This window comes from Gymnodraco acuticeps, unplaced genomic scaffold (genome assembly GCF_902827175.1).
Source record: "Gymnodraco acuticeps unplaced genomic scaffold, fGymAcu1.1, whole genome shotgun sequence".
NCBI lineage: Eukaryota > Metazoa > Chordata > Actinopteri > Perciformes > Bathydraconidae > Gymnodraco > Gymnodraco acuticeps.
This window is the reverse complement of record NW_022992032.1, coordinates 1,212,988-1,233,297: the sequence shown is the minus strand read 5'-3', so window position 1 is coordinate 1,233,297 and position 20,310 is coordinate 1,212,988. Positions and strand designations below refer to the sequence as shown.

At 37.5% G+C, this 20,310-nt stretch overlaps 2 protein-coding genes across 2 annotated transcripts in view; one reads left to right on the top strand and one right to left on the bottom strand.

The window, feature by feature from the left end:
- The first annotated feature begins 3,509 nt into the window (after positions 1–3,509).
- zgc:91910 (uncharacterized protein LOC445276 homolog) lies at positions 3,510–11,424 on the top strand. Its single transcript, XM_034201569.1, has 4 exons — positions 3,510–3,595; positions 4,710–4,855; positions 9,759–9,880; positions 10,625–11,424. The coding sequence occupies exons 2-3, from the start codon at positions 4,721–4,723 to the stop codon at positions 9,852–9,854; spliced, it is 231 nt and encodes a 76-aa protein (XP_034057460.1). The 5' UTR covers positions 3,510–3,595; positions 4,710–4,720; the 3' UTR covers positions 9,855–9,880; positions 10,625–11,424.
- Positions 11,425–12,293: 869 nt separating this feature from the next.
- Positions 12,294–20,310, bottom strand: part of bmp8a (bone morphogenetic protein 8a) — a 31,283-nt gene continuing 23,266 nt past the window's right edge. The window contains 3 exon segments of the mRNA XM_034201617.1: positions 12,294–12,951; positions 13,387–13,497; positions 15,691–15,770. Coding sequence (XP_034057508.1) covers positions 12,802–12,951; positions 13,387–13,497; positions 15,691–15,770 — 341 coding nt within the window. The 3' untranslated portion in view covers positions 12,294–12,801.

The window sequence follows — 20,310 nt, the reverse complement described above, 5'->3', positions numbered from 1 at the left end:
AGGGTTTATAAAAGAAAAATCAATTGAGTTAGGATTAATTGATTAATTGGGAAAAAACGTCTACAGATGAATCCAGAAAGATACAAATATTTGGTTCTTAGTTTAAAATGAGTTCAACCACTACTCCCATAGTAAAAAGAGTAATAATGATACAATAAATAATAGTACAGCAGTCACAGGAGACGTTGTTCAGCTTTGTGTACTTTTCATGCTTTAAATACATTTCCATGACTATAGCCTACATTTACTACAGTAACATTTTCAATGAAGGACCTTTAACAATTGTTTTCAGTGAACTATAAGTACTTTTACTTTAGGTAAAGGATCTGAATACCTTCTATCTCTGCTGTTGGTTAGTAACAGGTTGCCTTCTTTGTCTGCTGTGTTTGTGAAACTGGTGTGTGAGAGACAGCAGGGTGTGCCACCTATAAACGCTCCTCCTAGGTGAGTATTTCTGGGTAAGAGTCACAATGTTCCACTGATACATTGGTTCTGTAACAGATATTGATTCATCTTACAAGAGTAAATCAACTACCTAAAACATTTCTGAATTGATCGGTTACTATAAATTCAAACAGTATTTCCCTGCTGTTGCTTTTTGTATAAAGGTGTCTTTATTTTGCAGTTTTCAAGAAGTGGAAGATACTGAGTGAGATTTTCCGATTTTATGCATCTCAACCTTGAAGATTTATATTACAATTTATGAATGTGTTCATATCTAAGATAAGATGGTACTTTATTGATCCCAATTTGGGAAATTGATTTTGTTGCGGCAGCATAAAAGAACACATTTTACAATAAAACAAAACTAGAAATAAAATAAAATAGAAAATGTACATGTTGAAATAGAAAATATACATGTAGATATTATATATATATATATATACAAATACTCTAATCACCTGTTTTAACCTGAATGTTGTTTTTGTTTGATTTTCAGATTTTTACATTCACTCCATTTCAGTCCAATGTATAACGATGATGAGGTTCTTTCTTCTTCTCTCTCTCTCTGAGCATAGCAGCAGGTAAGACTCGTCCAGAGAACAACATTTACTAAATGGAAATGTTACACATTCTTAAACAAAATCTTTATTGATTTTACATATTTTACACATATAATAGATACTGATAATGATTAAATGAGACCCTAACCCTCAAATGAATAAGTGATTAATGTGTAAAATCTACAATGTCATCACTTTACACACTTGATCTGGAAATGAATGATGTTTTCAAATTCACGTTTTCATCAAGAAATATTGTAGCGTAAAGCTTAAGTGGCATAACCACATGATAAAAAAAGGGAAAAAATCACGGCTGAAGTTAACAGAAAAAATCTGACACAACAAACAAACAAAGTAAATCAAGATGTTTGTCGGGAATCTGCCCCAGATTTGAATTGGAAACATCTTACTACTAAGCTGAAGTGGAAACCTTAACTGTATAAATCTTGTCCAAAATCCACAGACGTTGAAGACACAACATTTAAACTTTGATTCTAATTCAGTCAATCAGGAAATGATTTGCCAAAATACCATTATGTGAAGTGATTAAAGGCGAGAGAAGGACTCAGATCCCTAACTTAAGGACAAGTAGATAATATGGACTTAAAATATTCCATTACAAATAAAGAACCTGAATTCAAAATGTTGCTTAAGTAGAAGTAAAGACGTAAGTGTACTTAAAGTATGCAGATTGGCTCTTTTTGCAGTGTTTTATTATTATAGAATATTATATTATTCTGTTTTTGTCACAAAAAAATACATACAAGAGGTTTTTATTGTTGTAGTTTGTCAATGTGGAGAAGATTTAAGAGACTTTGTCAAAATACTGGGTTTATTTGTAGTATATGCTGTATTCAAATATAAGCAAATCATGTTTTTTATATGTTAAATGTAAACAGTGGTAATTAAATTAGTAAAAAGTATGATTTTTGCCCTTGAAATGTTGTGGCGTAAAAGTATAAAGTAGCATAAAACAGAAATACACTAAAGTAAAATAAAAAAAAGTGACTATATTATGGTACTTAGTTACATTTCACCACTTGTTATGTTTTTTTCTCTCCTCCTGATAGCAGAAGAGAGGGCTGCGTGGCAGTATGAAGGAAGCGGCCTGACTCTTTTGGAGATTGAGATGTTTGACAGGTCGCCCAATTGGGTCGGACACCAGAAACGATACTTTGCTTTGATACTTCGTCAACATGCAGATGAGCTGGATGGATGCTGAGGTAGCCTGACGTTACACTGTTAAGGTGTTGGTGTAACACGAGACTGGATTCCAAATCTATTTCCAAAGATGCTTTAAACCCCTTCTTTACGTCTCACTTTGCTTTCCTGGTTATTAAAAATATTGAAAATATTTGCATTATTCTCAAATTTGAAAAATAAAAAGGTCTACCTTCTATGTAAAAGCTACAGCCCTGATGTCTTCATCTCTTTCTTTAAAATGCTTTCCTTTTTATTTATTGACTTAGTCTTTCCATACATGCACTTTGCTCAAGTTACAACATATATTGTTTACAGGCAATTTCTCTGATCTGTGGGGATGTGAACATTGAGCTGAAGTGTCCCTTCCTCTCTGGCACTGGACCAGTTCAAATGGTAAGAGTTTTGGAAAAAGATCTCTAATGATTTGCTTTACTTTTGATGGAGGGTGCAGTATCTCCTCACACAGTAAAACATTTTTAAATAACCCATCAACTATCTAACAGAAGGCAACATTTATTGTGAAAAGCTGTGAACAATAAGTAAATAAATTAAAAATACCGTTAAGTTATTTGATTGTCTTTTTTATTATGAAATATATAGTTCATCTTTCTTGGTTTCTTATGCAGAAAATGCAAGGGAATCCAACAAAAAAAAAGTATATAGTGTTTGAAGCCTCACAGTGAAACCTCATACTTGATGAGACGGATGAAATATGCTAAGATTTCAGAATATATACACTTTATTTCTGATTACAGATTTTTCATTACAGATTTTTGTGATACTTCACTTTGCACTATTATATCACATATTTATATCCGCTGAAACTATTTATAAAAACACAACTTTCTGTGGATGTCTCTGCCAGCTTACTAAATGATAATTAGTTACTTCATATCAACTCCATTTGTCTGGAATGCAAAAGTGTGGTTTGATTCAAGACCTATCTTATAATATCTAGAAAGACTCTTAAACTTGTGACTTTTTTAAGTCAAATACTATCACTCTTTTATTTTACTTATTACTTTACATCCTTAGACTTGACAAGAGTTGGTATCAGATAAAGCTGTATCTGCATACACGAAGGGACATTTTAAGAGTTTATCAGAACATATATAATTGTCCAAACTTTAAAGTGTAACATGTATTCAATATAATGTTGGCGGATTCATTTGTATTTGTTGTCGCCTACCTATGCTAGTCAAATTGAAATATATTGAGTCTGAAAACCACTGTATTTGTTTCGGTTCCTCCCCCGGCCTGCTGAAGGCGCTGCCGTGTCGCAGTCAGGTTTTCACTCAATGTGGCCCTTAAAACCCTTCTTTGAAGTTTCCTCTGGCATTCATAAAAAAAGACCGACAAAAGAGCGAAGAGAGAGTCAAATCTCGAAGGTAAATCCGCCTCAAAAAAACCAATACGTATTCATTTATTCAACAGCCACACGTTATGTTGGCGATACCTAACAGCGAGTTGTATTCGAAACTGTTTATTTTTTATTAACCTTCCACATGGTATTGCTCTGTTGCTCAGAGGCTAACGTTGGCAGCTTAGCTAACAGTGTTAGCAATGCGGTGCCGGTGGAAAGGCCTGTTTGGACGATGCTAAGCTAACAAGCTAAACTGCTTGTTTTTAACAGCGTGCTAATTACTTGATAAAACAACGAAGTTAACATACAAACATGTTATTTCTTGAGTAGTTTGATAACTTAAGCGACATTTTAAATGTAGCATTGTCAACTTGGCATTTGGCGAACAAAATGGCCATACGCAAAAACCCAACTTCTAGTCATATTAAAACTTGTAATGTTGTTTATACTTTTTAAGAGGAAGTATCTGAGCTACAGTACACTTAAAAATACTGTTAAATATGCAGACAACCAATTTACCACTGTTTAAAATGATGGAATATCCCACCATATGGTAAAAAGAGTTCTTCTGAGTTGACAGTTTATTCGATTAACTATGCCTTGTAGTTCAGTTTCATACAACATGCCTGCAACCATCAAATCAGAGCAAACTTCCTCACATACTGAAGGTTCAGATCAAAGAAAACCCATTACAGATAGTAAATAAATAATTGTTTCAAAATAGATTATAAGCTGCTACTTGAAGTCTATAAGCTTGCATTTCTGTGTTTTTTCTTTCTTTCTTAGCCATGCATCTGCAGTTTAAGAGAGTACACAAAGGCTTACCTCTAAAGAAGAAGTGTGATTCTGTTTTTTGGTTGTGTTAATGTAACATTCAGCTATTAATGTTGATGAAACAATTTAATCTGCTGAACTATTTTAAGATGCTTTTGAATAGTTTCTACTGAACCCCAACACAAATTCAGCTTGGATATTCTGTTGTTTTTCAAATGTATGTAAAATAAGATTTGTCACCCCAAATATATATTTCATCCTGCATTTAAATAGGCTACACTATTGTCATTTTGTTAGCAAACAAAAGCTGTTCTCACAATCTGTGCCCTTAAAATAATCATTGGTCTCTTATTTCCACATGTCAGAGTTGAACGCCATGGCTCGCGGGCAGCAAAAGCTACAGTCTCAGCAGAAGAACCTCAAGAAGGCAGCAGACAAGAAGAAAGGCCAGGCAGCTGACCAGAAGACCGCAGCAATGGCCGCCCTGGTCCATACCTGCCCCGTCTGCCGGGTGAGTGCCAGCCGATGACTCAGCTCGGATCTTGCTGAGGCTTGCTTTTTCTTCTGAACGTTTTTTTTAACTTCATCAGGTGTGTGTGTGTTAAAGATGCACCCATTAATTGAACACTGATGGCCGGAATATGGCAGTTTGTCATGACTCTCATAATCAGATTCTTGCCCTATAGCTCTTATGATGATATCTTGCTCTGCCCACACATCATGCATGCCAGTGTGAATGACCTTTAGCGGTAATGACGAACTCTTAAAGCTTAAACACCCTGTGACAGCATCCCAACAACTGTTGTGCAATGAAATATTGGGCTACTAGTAATCTTGAACCGTCAGTTTAAAAAAGAAGGTGCCGATAAATATCAATAATTTCGAACATCGCGGGGAAATTCCTTCGACTCATTTTGAAGTTTTGGGGGAAGCCGGAAGTGACGTCAATGCGGGAACGCTTCACTGTGCGGCGAGAGAGCCAAACACGGACAAAGTGTGTTGTCATGCGTAGAAATGGTGAATTACTGAGTTTAGGCACGTTAATAACGTTTTAATGAAGTTGACTACAGTATATACATATTTGTCAGTGCTTTCATGTCAATTCGGCGAACATAAACATACATGATCGTGGTGAAGATGATGATTACATTAGGATTCAAAATCGGTAGTGAGAGCTGCTGAATTTCCTCCCGTAGGATGTGATATAAAAACAAATCGATTATTTTTGTAGTTGTAAACTCAAGTGGATGAAACTACATTTATTAGTGCTTTCATGTCAATTCGGCGAACATATGATACATTAAATGATCGTGAGGATGATCGTCTGCATTTCCTGATGAGAAAACAAACCGATGCTTTTTGTAGTTGTAGTACACCAACATGGATTAAACGTGTGGTTTTTTCACCACAATGTTGGGGAAATTAATGGATAAAATGCACGGATTATTATTATTATTATTCCCACTCCGATCGGGACACTAGGTCCACCGTTTCCCCGCAGCGAGGCTCCCCCCGTTGACAGTTTACGTGGGCTGGGTGCAGTCGCGGACTGGCCATCGGGACCAATCCCGATGGGCCGGTACCGAAGTGGGCCGGTCGGATAAATCACTAGCACATCCCCCATAGGCGGCGCGTGAGGCTCAGGTTTGGGAAGGCTAAATAACTTTTTTTACCTGACGCTAGGGCTGTGCGATTATGGCAAAAATCATAATCACGATTATTTGGGTCAATAATTGATATCACGATTATTTTGACGATTATTCATTGACCATTTATTGAACTTTAAAACAAATAATATTTTACCAATAAACAAGATCAACAAATATGTTGGAGCGCACTTCCAAAACCATACTAAACATATATTAATATGATAAATAAAAATACATTAGACCAAAATAAATGAAATCAAATATGTTGCAGTGCACTGTCACAACCTACTGAAAACTCCTTAACATATAGCCAACATTTTGGTAAAACATATTCAACATATTCCACTCAGTTAAACGTTGAAGGCTGGCCCACCGTCATGGTCCAGAAGTAACAGGACATAAATGTTGAACTACAATTTAAGACCAAATAAAAATGTTTAGGCCACCATGGCAAATGCTGGTAGGGCTGCTCATATCATCTCTTAAAGATTTTTTGCAAGAAACACCAGCCTGTTTACATGGTCTGGTTTCAGAGATGAGCGCAGGCAGGTGACAATATTGCCACCTGTACTGAAGACCCTCTCTGAAGAGGAACTTGTGGCAGTGCTGCCACATATGACACAGGAAAAAAAGAAAAGACTCTGAAGAACCCTTTCTTTGCCATTATATAAAAATAGTGTTGCTACAAAAGTATAAATTAGGCTTACTAATAAGACAACTCAGATCTGAAGCTACACAGGAATCTGCTGCAACAGTGCAATAAAAAAGACAACATTAATAGAATCAAACCCTTTTTTTGTTGCATTTTAGTAGAGTATAAAAAGAAATGCCTTTAAAATAGGATGCAAGCAACACTAGTTTCTGAACTGATAGACTATAATCAATTTAAACAGAACAGATCTTAATGTTTGCATTCTTATACCATTTTGTACAATAATTATCGTGAATAAATTCAAACAAACTAAAACTTACAGCTGATTAATAACGGTATCTAAATTGAGTTTTTATTATATCAAAAACCTGTTGAAATGCTGCTGTTATTTTTACTGTCCCACAAAAGCGCCTCCGCAGCCTCCAGGAAAGCTTCTTTCACAACTTCGCCGTCTTTGAAAGACTTCATGTGTTTCTCAAGAACGTGACTGACACGATAAGATGCTCTGGTAGCAGCCTTGCTCTTGTTGTTGGGCCTGGTGAAAATGGACTGCTGTGCATTTAGCTGTGCTCTCAGGCCCCTCCCCTTTTGGAGCGTAGGGCAGAATCAGGAGGGAATTCCGTCTCGTAGCGTTTGTGCACTGTTTTGAAATGCCGCTCCTAAATTACCCTTCTTCGATAAAGCCACGCTCGCATTGCAGATGAGACAGATGGACTTTGAATTGGAATAGATACAAAAATAATGATCCTCCCACTCGGAGTGAAAATTATATATTTTGGGCTTTTTTGCTTCTGCCATAATTGCGGTCTTGTGTGTGTGCGGACTGTCACTCCTGTTGACCATCCATGCTGTCGACACGGACAACGTCAGCGAACTAGTGCACTGCTCACCAGCCACGCCCGGACACATGGGGTGAGGCCGGCCAATCACAAAGCTTTGATGCGTTCAAGTGCATTATTCTGGCACGGGAACATTATGTTACAGGACATTAACGATAAAACAGAATATTGTTGTTCTGTTTTTAGACACATCTCGCGATCGACTGGGAATCTCCCCGCGACCCTTCTTTTTAACTAGTTGCTGCTCTTGTTCTGACATCTTCGCTCGCGCTGAACACTCACAACACATGTCACTCCCACGTGGCCGAGTGGGCTTTTAGGGAGGGGCGAAAGCGCACCCAGCTAAATAATCGTATTTTGTCAATTATGCTGTTTTCCTAATCGTCGCAAACCATAATCGTAATCGCGATTTAAAATACGATTAATTGCACAGCCCTACCTGACGCTGCCCGGCTCCGGCGTCTATAGAAAAGAGATCAACTCAGTGTGCGGAGTTGAAATCTCTCAAGTCATATTACAGGATAAAGGAAATACAGTTTAAACTGCCGTATGCAGAGAAGACGCCGACGTATCGCACTTATCATTCATATTACATCATCGATCAGATCATCGATCATATAATATCATAATATATCCTATATTTCCTTATCTGAGTCAGCTTCTCCAGCCGTATCTGGCCGTGCAACACTTAGTGTCACATACTGTATGCAGAAGTATTATTTTAAGCAACACATTATGTTGACGAAACACTCGAGTCAAATGTAATTAAAGTCAGATCCACTCGTGTCTTAGACGTGAACGCGCTCTCAACTGGTGAGAGAAACCCTGGCTTGATTTACCGAGTTGATAACCAGCGTCGTAGGACCGCTTAGCGAGATCTCGTTTGTTAGTTTGTTGTTGTTAGTTTGTTTGTTACTCAAACATATCCAGGGTATGTTGAACTGGCTTCGTAGTACAGGGCACAGGTGGCTAGCAGCGCTAATGTCAAAGACACAGACATTGCATTATATTTGTATTTTACCAGGATGCAGTGACACAAATATTTACATATTTACATTTACTATCTACAGCACCCGCCGCCCCTGACATCCCCCACTCCCCCCGTTGACAACTTACTAGCGGTACCGAAGTGGGCCGGTCGAGAGTCCCGGGATGATTTTTAGTCCCAGTCCACCACTGGCTATATGACCGTATGATCGCCCATATTGACTCACCTAATTCCTAAACTTCTAACAGATACAACATAAACCGATCCTTCAGCCTCATATGAGCTCTCAGACACGTTCAAAATTAAACTGTCATCGCTGTCTGAGCTTGCTGCTGTGTGCGCCATCGTGCGTTTACATGCAGATGCTGGGATCCTGAACGGTGCAGCTGGAGCGCTGTGCCCGCAATGACGTCACACGTAATTTGGCGGGACTTGAAGAATCCCCGAGCAGATCCAGGAAATGGTCAACATTGAAGGGCAGATTAATGGTTATCAAAGTACAAATATCCAAAATCAGTTCAGTAACGGTTTTCAAGGGGACAATATTTACTCAAATGTATGGGTTTGGATGATGGGGGAAACTCGTGTCACAGGCTCTTTAAGTAACCCATACTTTGTGTTTTTTTATTTTTTTTACTGATAGAAGATCTTGTAACTTGTCTAGATATTATTTTCTAGTTAGTTTTTCAATAGTCAATGTTTAATTATGAACACAGTTTAATTTACATTTTTAGAAAGTTAGAAAAATGTCGTGCAATTGCTGTCCAGTGCAGTTAACAGAATTGGATAATCACAATGATATGATGTAAAATGTGATGATTTTGTATTTAAGTGATAAGTACTATTTTTCTCTGTATCCCAGTTGGAAAACAGAAAAAACTAAGAAATGTTGTCTAGCAATTAAATCTGCTAAAATGTATATATTTGTTGTTAATCTGGTTTAACAAATTCTAAGTAATGTCACAGTAGAAGCAGGATATTAAGAATATGTAATAGGGATGCCAGAAACTGACCATGATCAAATTCGAAAATCAGACAGCCCTGGCGAATATTAATCGATTATTCGCCGCCCCGCGAAAAAAAGAAAAACATAAATAATTATAAAAAAATATATAAATAAAATCGAATTTAAAAAATAATTTTCGATTGTAACGAATAATCGCTGGCATCCCTAATATGTAATGTGTGTGTAACTATATATTTATTATGAAGATAATTTTTGTGTTTAATTTGCAACCACCGAAAAAATCTAACTAAAACCATGATTTGTTTGTTTTGTTTTCCAGACACAGATGCCCGACCCCAAGACCTTCAAGCAGCACTTTGAGAGCAAACACCCCAAGTCCCCCATGCCCCCCGAGCTGGTGGATGTTCAGGCCTGAATGTCTGCTGACTGGATCTGAACCAGGTAAGACCGAGTAATAACGTTTTAGGAATCCTCTCAAAGTAAATGTTTTCATAGAATTAATTTGATCAAGATGAGATCAGAAATGGCTTATTCACCAAACCTCTACAAAACCAAATATATTTAAGCACCATTTTGAATGTTAACAATCAACTCACGTTTGATTAGGCTTGCAAACCAGTTAAGATCTAGAGCCAAGAAATTGTTATTTCAATGCATTATACATAAATATGATATAGAAATCCATGTCGGGGACCTTTTACAGGTATGGCATATTAATTAGTGAGTTGGTGTCACCCCAGCATCGGACCAAAATTGGTTTGCATTCACGCACTGGCTCTAAATCAACCTTGGAACCTCAGTGGGAGAAATGTAATACAGGAGTTACCATACAAGGTCTTACCTCATAAAACAACTGCCTAAGCAAAAAGGTTTTCACTGCATTTCAAACGGGTTTCTCTCCTGCTTTAACTCACAAAGGGATCCCCACACCGGCACTAACTAGATGGGCTAACGGCAACCTTACATTTTCTTAGGGTGGTAACTTCATAAAAGTTGACAAGACATTTAAACTTAATTCAACAACGTCAAAAAGAGGTTCAAATGCACACAAAAAAGAAAATAAATCTGGTGCAGCCTTCGTACAAAAAGCAGGAAACTTGACTATAAAGAATATAAAAAGATTAACAACTCACTTTTACATTTTTCCAACCATAACATAATACTAAAACAAACTGTTTGTTACAGATACCCAATGACCAAGGACAGACATTGAATCGCTGCACCTGAAGGATGTTGATGATGGACACTGGGACCCAACAGTATTCACGGACATCATTTGGGGATGGAGGGGGCTGGGGGCTTGATATGTGGATGTGCTGTGTACGTACATGTGTGTTTTGTAAGAGAAGACAATAAGAGCGGGCAGAAGTACACCAGCACCCACTTTTATATTTATTATGTAAAACTACCTTGCTAATCCAGGTGGGGGAGGGGACCTGCAAAATGGCCTGCTATCACGGAATAAAACTAAATGTTGAATCAGTCATCTACGTGGACGTGGCACTGCTGTTGAGTTTAAACCCTGTAACTCCAAATCATTTGATTTTCACACATGTTGCCCCCCCCATCAGTGCGCACCATCCAAAAAGAAGGGTTTAATGACAGAAAGATCTGATTGTTTCATTTCTACTTTTATTTTTGTTAATTGTAAAATGTGGAATATGAGTCAGACTGTACAGCTCTGCCTCCTCTGAGCTCCACGGTGTCCACTCAGTAACACCAACTGTACCTCACGTTAAAACACAGCAGATCTCACTGTTTGTTGTTTATTTTTCTTCCACTTCAGCTTATGATAATGTCCTCCTCTGAGGGTATGTTTCCCAACATCATCTTGGCAATAACAGCATATTTGTCCAACTTCAGTTAAGACAAGATTAGCTCTCTGCTCATTTATTTGTTCAGCCTTTGGCAGTTTGCTTGTTACATGTTGAACAAAATGTTAATTGACTCAAAGGATTAAAGAAAATAGAAAAATATATGCTGACCGATTTTTGACTTTTTTGTTCATTATATATTCACTAACAGTCAAACACTTCACTCATTTGCTTTCACTGTCCTTTTTCAATTGTGAACCTTTTTCAATAAATTGAACAATGTCATCAATCAGGGCGTCCGCGTGGTCTTAACAAGTATTCAAAGTTGATCAATCAATTTAGCGAAAATCAAGGCTATTAAAAAGTATGAAACGGCATTTTCCAAGGTTTTACATTTTGTAGCTTGTTTTCAATAAGTATATGAATTGTCCAAAGAGGTTGTGTTCTACAGTCTGCCTGAATGTAATCATTGCGTAGGTGTGTAGTGTGATTCTGTGTCGTTTATTGATGGCATCCCGTTGGATTGGACGTCATCTGAACAGGACATGGCACGCTCACTGCTTGATAGCGCGGAGGTCCGTTTACGCCGGTTGTTAAACATCGTTATGGGGAAATGCATGTCTGCGTCCAAATGGTTGGAAGATAAGGAGGAAGGACAATCAATACTGTATATAGTCAATGTGAGGTGAAGTGTGTCGCCAAGGTAACCGGTTAGAACTCCAAGTGGCGATGAGGTCTTAAAATGTGTGGAAAGGGTCTTAAAAAAGGTCTTACTTTGACTTCAGGATTCCTGCATGTACCCTGTTAATGTGATCGACAGAGTTTCTGTATGAAAGGTGTGTTTTATTAATTACATTAAAGTGTAGTATATGACTAGATTATGTGTGTATAGTTCTTCAGCTATTATTTTAATAATCTTTGGTTTATGTGAGGAAAAAACCGGAAATACCTTTTTCACATCACTAAATTGAAATGTTATTGCATCATTTGCACTGCTCTAAAAGTGTTCAGTCCTTTTTTTAATGAACATAAGTCAAAAGAAAATGTGAACTTATTTTATTAATTCAAAAACAATTATACATATTCTCTTTATATAGACATTAGAGCTGCAACAATAGTACTGTTGTCCTTTAATGTCTTGTTTACAGTCATAATTAGCATGTTCTGAAATGCAAACCCATCTATGAGAAGACTGCTGTTAAGAAACCAAAAAAGTTGTAGCTTTCCCAAGTTGGGTAAAGGTTGTCAAACACAGGTTTCTGCTATTGAGTGCAAAAGCCAATCATACAATTTGGACACAAACTAACTTAGCTTTTTAAATGACATTTAAAAAGCTAAAGTATGGATTGGATTGAAAACACACAAGCCACTGATACTAAATCAGAACTCAAAGTATTACATATATGTTAAATTAGATTTATTTTGCTTTGTAATCCAACTTGTTTACAGAAATATTTACTGCTGGAAGAGTGCATGTCTGGAAAGAAATAATCCACCATGGACATTTTGATACAAATTTTAACTTTCCATGTGGAACCTTTTCCACTCTCATAGACACCCACAGGTCTTAACCACCATGTTGCGGTGTTTTTTGAGGATGACGTTGTTGTTGTCGTCGTAGAAGAGGACGGAGATGGGGCTGAGCTTGGTGGGGGCGCAGCACGCTTTAGGAACCTCGTCCGGCTTCAGCAGGTGGACCTGCAGCAGAGAGGACACAGTTATTAACATACAGGTATTTAACCAAAGCTCTGATCCTTAAATGTATCATAGGTAAAATAACTAATAACTGATATGTTTTATTCAGTTTTGTGGCGAGGTATTTTTTGGTCAGGATTAACACTATATAACAATATTGTGATTTAAAAATGTATCAAATGTTGGTCTAGAAAGTCACCCTTAACTAAAGCTGTCAAATGAATGCTTCTCAGTGTCAATTTTGTTTTGATGTACAGTTTTTTTAAAATATGAATTAAATATGAATTATCCCCAACACTCACAATTCAAGAAAACAGCATTAAAGGGTATTACGTCTAGAGTATACATAAGAACAAATGTTTACTTCTCATAGAGTATTGTAGTATGAAGTCATTAATGATACACTTTCAAGTCGATGTGTGTGTTGGCTGTACTGACCACTTGCTGGATGAGCGCGTGGTTGGTGGCGTTCATGCAGGAGCCCAGAGGGTAAAAGCACTCTCCGTCACAGTAGTAGGCTGAGTATCCAGTGGGGGCCAAGACCCAGTCCTGAGCAGAACCACAAGAGTCTAGTTACAGGCAGGGACATCACCACGACTATCTAGTGAACTATCACCACTATATAACATGATTCAATCAAGGAAGAATCAGAATGGCAACTATCAATAAGACATGGATAAGTCTTTTAGACATACTATACTATGTTGTATTTTCGGCAAACTATACTTATTTTTAAAATGATATTTTCCACATATTATATTATGTGATTTTTAATAAACTTTTTAAATTATATTTTCGACATATTTTCTATGTTGTTTTTTCTGATTTTTTCAACATACTATGTCGTTTTTATAATAATAATAAAACATGAGACTTATATAGCGCTTGGCAGCAGCAGAGCGGAGGGGGCGGGTGGGAGTGTGTCTGTGGAGGAGGTCAGTCAGGTAGGATGGGGCCAGGTTAGGGAGGGCTTTGTACGTCATCAGGAGGATCTTGTCCTGAATGATCTGGGGGATGGGGAGCCAGTGGAGCTTGATGAGGGTGATGTGTTTATGATATTTTCTATGTCGTTTTTTTCTGAAATGTTCAATAAACTATACTATGTCGTTTTTTTCTGGTATTTACAACATTCCATACTACGATGTTTTAGGGTGTTTATGCTAACATAGCATTTCAATTACTTGTACTCTGTGCGATGACAATAAAGTTGAATTTAAGGTTGTTTTTGATAAATGTTCGATTATGTAATTTTTTCAGATATTTTCGACATAACTTTACTTTGACTTTTTCTGGTATTTTCGTCATACGCCACGTTGTTTTTTTCAAAATAATGACACACACTCTACTTTTGTTTTTTAATTTTCTATATATTATACTGCATTTTTATGTCTCATTATTTGAACACTGTGCAATGACAGTAAGGTTACCGTTGGTTTTTCAGAAATGTTTAACACGACAAGTGAAATCTAATCTTATTTAGTCTATGATCCTTTTCAGCAAACAATGACGTTTTTCCCCCGATGTTTTCAACATACTATGAGGATATTTCTGATATTTGTTACATGATGTTCTATGTAGTTTGTTCTGAAGTGAGTCTTTTTTATGATCATTTCGAAATACTATAATATGTCTTTTTGTTATATTTTCAACATACTTTAGTGAGTAATCTTATGATTGTTTCCAAGTTATACTATCCTCCAGAGACCCACGCATTCATGTGTGTCCTCTGGAGCACATTGGGGTTTGGTCCATGACTTTGAGGTTATACATGGCACAGCATTACGTCCAATTGTACTCCACAGAGGACATCCTGGGCTTTTCAAACTTATGACATTTGTGGGGGTGTGGCTTTGAAAAAGATAATTTCATTGTATTTCAAAATGGCGTCCATCAACACAAGCACTATTTATAGAAAGATAAATGGTACGTTTGTAATTTTGTAATTACCAGTGTTGTGAGTTCAATATTTGTATTAATTATAGTAAGAGAACATCTTAGGAGTTAGTGTAGTGAGTTTCAGAGCAGTGTAATAATGATTTGACCTAAAACTAAATGTTGTTATGAATGTCCTCTGAGGAGGACATGGGGATTTGCTAACTTTTTATTTCCCCCATTTTACACGACACAAATGGAGTCCACTATGGGCCAAAACTAACACGTAGGTTTCTGTAGGGTTCATGGCAGACGGATGCAGTGGGAAAACATACATCAAGTGTCAGATGTATCTCTGCATTTCAAAAAAGGATGGAGTACTACAAATGAGGGCTCAGTATTTCTTGCATTTAGTTGTTGTGCTCTAATGTTGTCTAAATGTACTTGTATGTTAATTTTGTTTGTATATAATGCTTCGCATAACTAACACCCGATGTCCTCTACAAAGGACACACAATAAAACAAAAATAAAAATAATTTTATTTTTATTTTGCTAGTCATTATGTTAATACCACCCTAAAGACTTGTGTGATGTAAAAAAAAAAAAGGACATTTGAAACCTTTTTCTTTCTGGGTCTCAGGAGATATATATATCTGCTTTTTTGTTATTTCAATATACTGTTGGCTTTTCTCAAGTCATTATTCGATTTCTTAAACGTTGTCACTTATTTGAATATTTTCAAAATGCTTTGCTTAGTATTTATATATATATATAATCGTTTTTCTTCTCTTCAAAAGCAGCATGAAAATTGACCTAAAAAGTGGAACGCAAATATAAATGAAGACTCAAAACTTAAATGCAGAGCTGACCTTCCATCCCAGGTCGCTGAAGCTGACGTAGAGTTCATGTTTTTTACAGGGCTGAGCTCCGGTGTTAACAGGGCTCCGATCTGAACAGAGAAGGAAAAAACATTTAGTTACATCAAAGTAAGTAATTTGATTTAATAAAAGTGAAGGGGTTCAATATAGGACTTTATATTTTGAGTCAACTTTTCTTTTGTAATGTTAAAGTTTAAAGTTGATAAACCACTAATTATACATCATGTGTCACCATGGTTTTGTTTGTACAAAGCTTTGGCAATAGTGTATGTCATTATGGTCATGCCAATAAAGTTATTTGAATTGAATTGAATTAAAAATGATATTACCCCAAATTGAAATCTGCATAATGTAATAGATGTATAGATTTGACAAACTGTTTTCCTTTGAAGAACCCATCTCCACATGACAGAGGATTTCCATATTGTGAAACTTCAAATATCCCAATAGATACAATACATCTCTTTGTAGAATTCCCCATCCTTGTCAAATGCAAACATCTGGTGATATTTGGCCTGATCAACTCAGATTGAAGTTCTCCTGATTCAGTTGTACATGTTTGAGTTTTAGACGTTTCCAGTGAAACAAGATTGAATGGTCTAAAAATGTTTATTTTTAAAATATTATGGAATGGGTGCTGCCGTTGCCTAGCAACCGTGACACGGACCAGTCTTTTGCTTTTGTACTTTCATCAGATGATGACATCATAGACATCATTTTGGAATGCCTTTGGTTTCAAAGCCATTTCCAAATGATGTCATCACAGCATTCTCAGAAGTTTGCAAAGAGGACCCACATTCAGATTCCACTAGTTTGAACACACCAGCGCATACCAAACATTTACAGAACACTTCTGAGATTATCTGCAATATTATTCAGGAACAATACCATGGATAGACAAGGAGCACCACAGACAATGGACACACTGGAGGTTAGGGTGGATAATGTTCGTCCCCAGGTGGAGAACTTCTATAAAAGCATAACTAAAGAACAGTTGCAGTTGTTAGATATCGGCACCCCGGATGACGCAACTAAAGTTTTGTTGGCAGAACTTATTTTAAGCATTGTAACATCTGTGACTTCACACTTGTTGAAGGGTATTGTGAACACAACTATTGTTGTGTCGGAGGAGAGTATTGTGTTAAGTATGGGCACCACACTCACTCAGAGTGTTGCCGACGTCTTGGGCTTGAAGGAAGGAGTGCAGAGTGTTAGCTCGGAGCGCTTGAAAATCTTGATCAGTAAAGAGGTTGCAAGAAGTATCGTCTCTTCCCTCACCACTTTGCACTCTGCAGAGTTTACAATAAGCCAGCATGTCACTCAACCTAACAAACTTAATACTATGGTTGGTCATGCCACCAAAATGTTAAAGGAATTTGCCGCCAAGACGAGATTGTTGTGCTCTCGACCAAAAGAACACTTGTTGCTGGCAGAATCAAAAAATGACGAAGATATGAGGCAGGCAAGCAACAGTGCAAGGACTGAGACCCCAGAGAATAGCTCATCCCCTGGCAGCTCTGACTCTGCAAAAAGTAAAACTGTCCAGGACATAATCAACAAGGAGGTGAAAGAGATCATTGGACCTCTTCTGACTCCTGTGTCTGATACTGACTCCGAGGTTGTGCATTCTCAAAGCTCTCAGGAGAGTTCAGTTCTTGCAGACAATATTGCAATGGCAATAGCTGAAGGACTGGAGGGTTTCGAGGAGATGGCAGCAACCCCAACATCAGGAAGAACAGATAAGAACAAACTTTCTTTGGAAGATATAGAGCGCAAGATAAGGAACTTTTTTACGAAACACTTTGCAAAAGCATGGATACTTCGCATTTTTGCACAACTGAAGGCTACATTTCAGAAGGGCTCCAAAGCTGACAGCAGGTCCACAGTGCAGTCACTTATGGATGATGTAGATCGTCTGCTTCAGCCAAGGGATGGGAAAAAAACACAGGTTGGAGATCAGATTAGTGTGTTCAAGGGTCTTACCACTATTCCCAGTGCTGGAGTCCTTGTGTTCACAAAGGAACTGACTGATATCCTCCTCTCATACCTCCTCAAACATGAATTGCCTGATGTTTTCCCAAGACAAATGAAAAAGCAGGCACCTCGCACATCAGTGGCTCCTCAGCCCTCAACTCACACTGACACATTAGTGTCACATGCGGAGATGCGTATTGAGGTGCAAAACAAAGTGTGGGATTTCATGGCACTCATGAAGTGGTGGCGGAAAACTCAGGTTGGTGGCCACAGTGATAGAGTACGAAGTGCCCTTAAGGACAGCCAGTCACTGGTACGAACATCGGTGAGAGTAGTTGAAACGTCCAAGGAAACAAAAGCGGCCATCAAAATAATCTTGCAGAGGCTGGTTTCGCAGGTTTTTATGAAAGCTAAAGTGGACTGCGCCCTTGAAAACGTTAATGACATCGTTAGTCGTCTGTTTGAGAAAACAGTGGCCGATATCGAGTGGGTTGATTTTGGTACCAAACCTGGGGCCTTGAAAGATCTTGACAAGGCCATTTTCCGGGACCTATGTAAGGTGTACGGCTGCGCGGAAAAGGTGCTCAGCTCTTTGTACTTAGAGGATCCTGCACTGGAGAAACACATTGCCGGCATCGCCACATATCGGCTGACGACAACACCAAGACAGGGTAGCCACATCTGCAGATTCTTCTCCTCAGTGGGCAGAACCATCTCAGATGTCTGCAGGTAAGGGTCTTGTATTATTTAAGTGAAAGGGTTTTTGGAGGTTTACACCGGGTACTCCGGGTTCCCTGTGTTCAATTCATGAAACAAAAACAACAGCAATCCCGTTTTTACTTAGTTTGTTTTCTGACTACCGCTGTATGTTGGGTTTTCTCCAGAATATTCTGGTTTTCCCGCGTTCAATTAATTTAAACATCTGATTAATTAAACAAAAAAAAATTGCTTTCATCTTCAAGGAAAAGGGATATTGAATAAATGAACCCTTTAAATGTCTTTTTTGAGGTGTTTCAACCAAACACTTAAATACATAATCAAAAATAAAATGCAACTAAATAACTTAAAAGCATGCTGTTTAGTATTTCTTACACATTCCTTAACATCAGCTTACACAGCCTGTAATTGTAGTGAGGACACAGAATGTAATTATACATACGTGAACACAAGTATCACTTTTCAACTGTGCTCATTCAGAGGTGTGTGTGTGTGTGTGTGTGTGTGTGTGTGTGTGTGTGTGTGTGTGTGTGTGTGTGTGTGTGTGTGTGTGGTGTGTGTGTGTGTGTATGCAGTGTACGTACATGTTCATATACAGGTTTCAACATGTATTTTAATGTTTTTATTACAGATTTTAGAAGTGAATTTATAACCTGATATTTAAAGAAATAAACATCCATTTATATATGAGTTACATGTGTCTGTGTCCATTTCAACGTGTCTTTTTATGAGTCTGTTTTAAGGTTTTCCAAGTGTTACTGTATTATTTTTATAGGAAGAAAATAACATGTTTTGTGTGTAAGTGTGTACAGTGGCGACTGGTCATTAGGGGCAGGTGCACAGCCCCACCTAGTGTCAGCAGAAAGTATTAAAAATAATGATTACAAAAAAATGCAAAAAGTAAATTATAAAATATATTTTAAGATCATGTTTAATCATCTGATTCGTCTGTACATTGCTGTTTTAGTCTGTGTTCTTCTAATTAGTGTCTACAGTGTGCCTATTGAGCTGTTTAGAGCCATGTGGGACAAAACCCGATCATGCCCCTCCCTCTCACTGTCTAAGTCAATGGTGACTGTAAAAACGACACTGCGCATGCTCAGAATATTTTCCTGTTTAATGTGTGTGGCAAACAAATAATGACCATAGGGGCATAGTGCTGCCATCCCCACCATACGTCATCTCACATAATTCAGAGCTGATTGGCTGTAAGTACGTGTGCCGCGAAAAGTGTGGTGTGTGAAGAGGAGACGAGAGAGCTGTAGTGACGCATCCTAAAACCCGGAAGTAAGCTGCGCATGGCTTCCCTCGACAAAAAAGCAATGAGATTTCTCCATAGGATTTTAGAAAATAACTCCAAATAAGATCTGTGGGAAACAAACCTGTTAGATAAATGCACGTTTTGTTCAGCTGGATAATATCCACATGTCTACCCTACTTTTATAATTTTCGAATCATAAATCTATTGATTAGATTAGATTTATGATAGACTTTTGAAACTACAAGAACATAAGGAGGACCTTTACAAAAAAGTAAGAGATTTTTGTCCAGAGGGATAGGCAAATGGACTTAATCTTCAAGTCAAGGTAAGACTGCAATTTTATTGAAAATTGGATCTTAGAGAGAACAATTCAATATTTAAATGATAAAATTACATTTTTTGGGTATCCTTTTGTTGAACTGTCTGTTTAAAATTAATTGAAGCATCAGACAAAAAAAGCTTTTGAAAATAATATTATATTTTGATTTAGGTCAAAATATAATATTTGTAAACCTGAAGATTCAGTGCCAGTGCCTCACCAGCCATGCACCTCACTGCAGAAGCTTATATATAGACATCTAAGTTTTTTGTGCCCCACCACTTTTGTATATATAAAAAAAAAACGCCACTGAGTGTGTAGTAACAAGAACTCAGATATA

Coding starts and splice junctions, on each gene's coding strand:
- zgc:91910 (XM_034201569.1), top strand. CDS start 4,721: ATGGCTCGCGGGCAGCAAAAGCTACAGTCTCAGCAGAAGAACCTCAAG. Junction 4,856..9,758: donor ATACCTGCCCCGTCTGCCGG/GTGAGTGCCAGC, acceptor TTTGTTTTCCAG/ACACAGATGCCCGACCCCAA.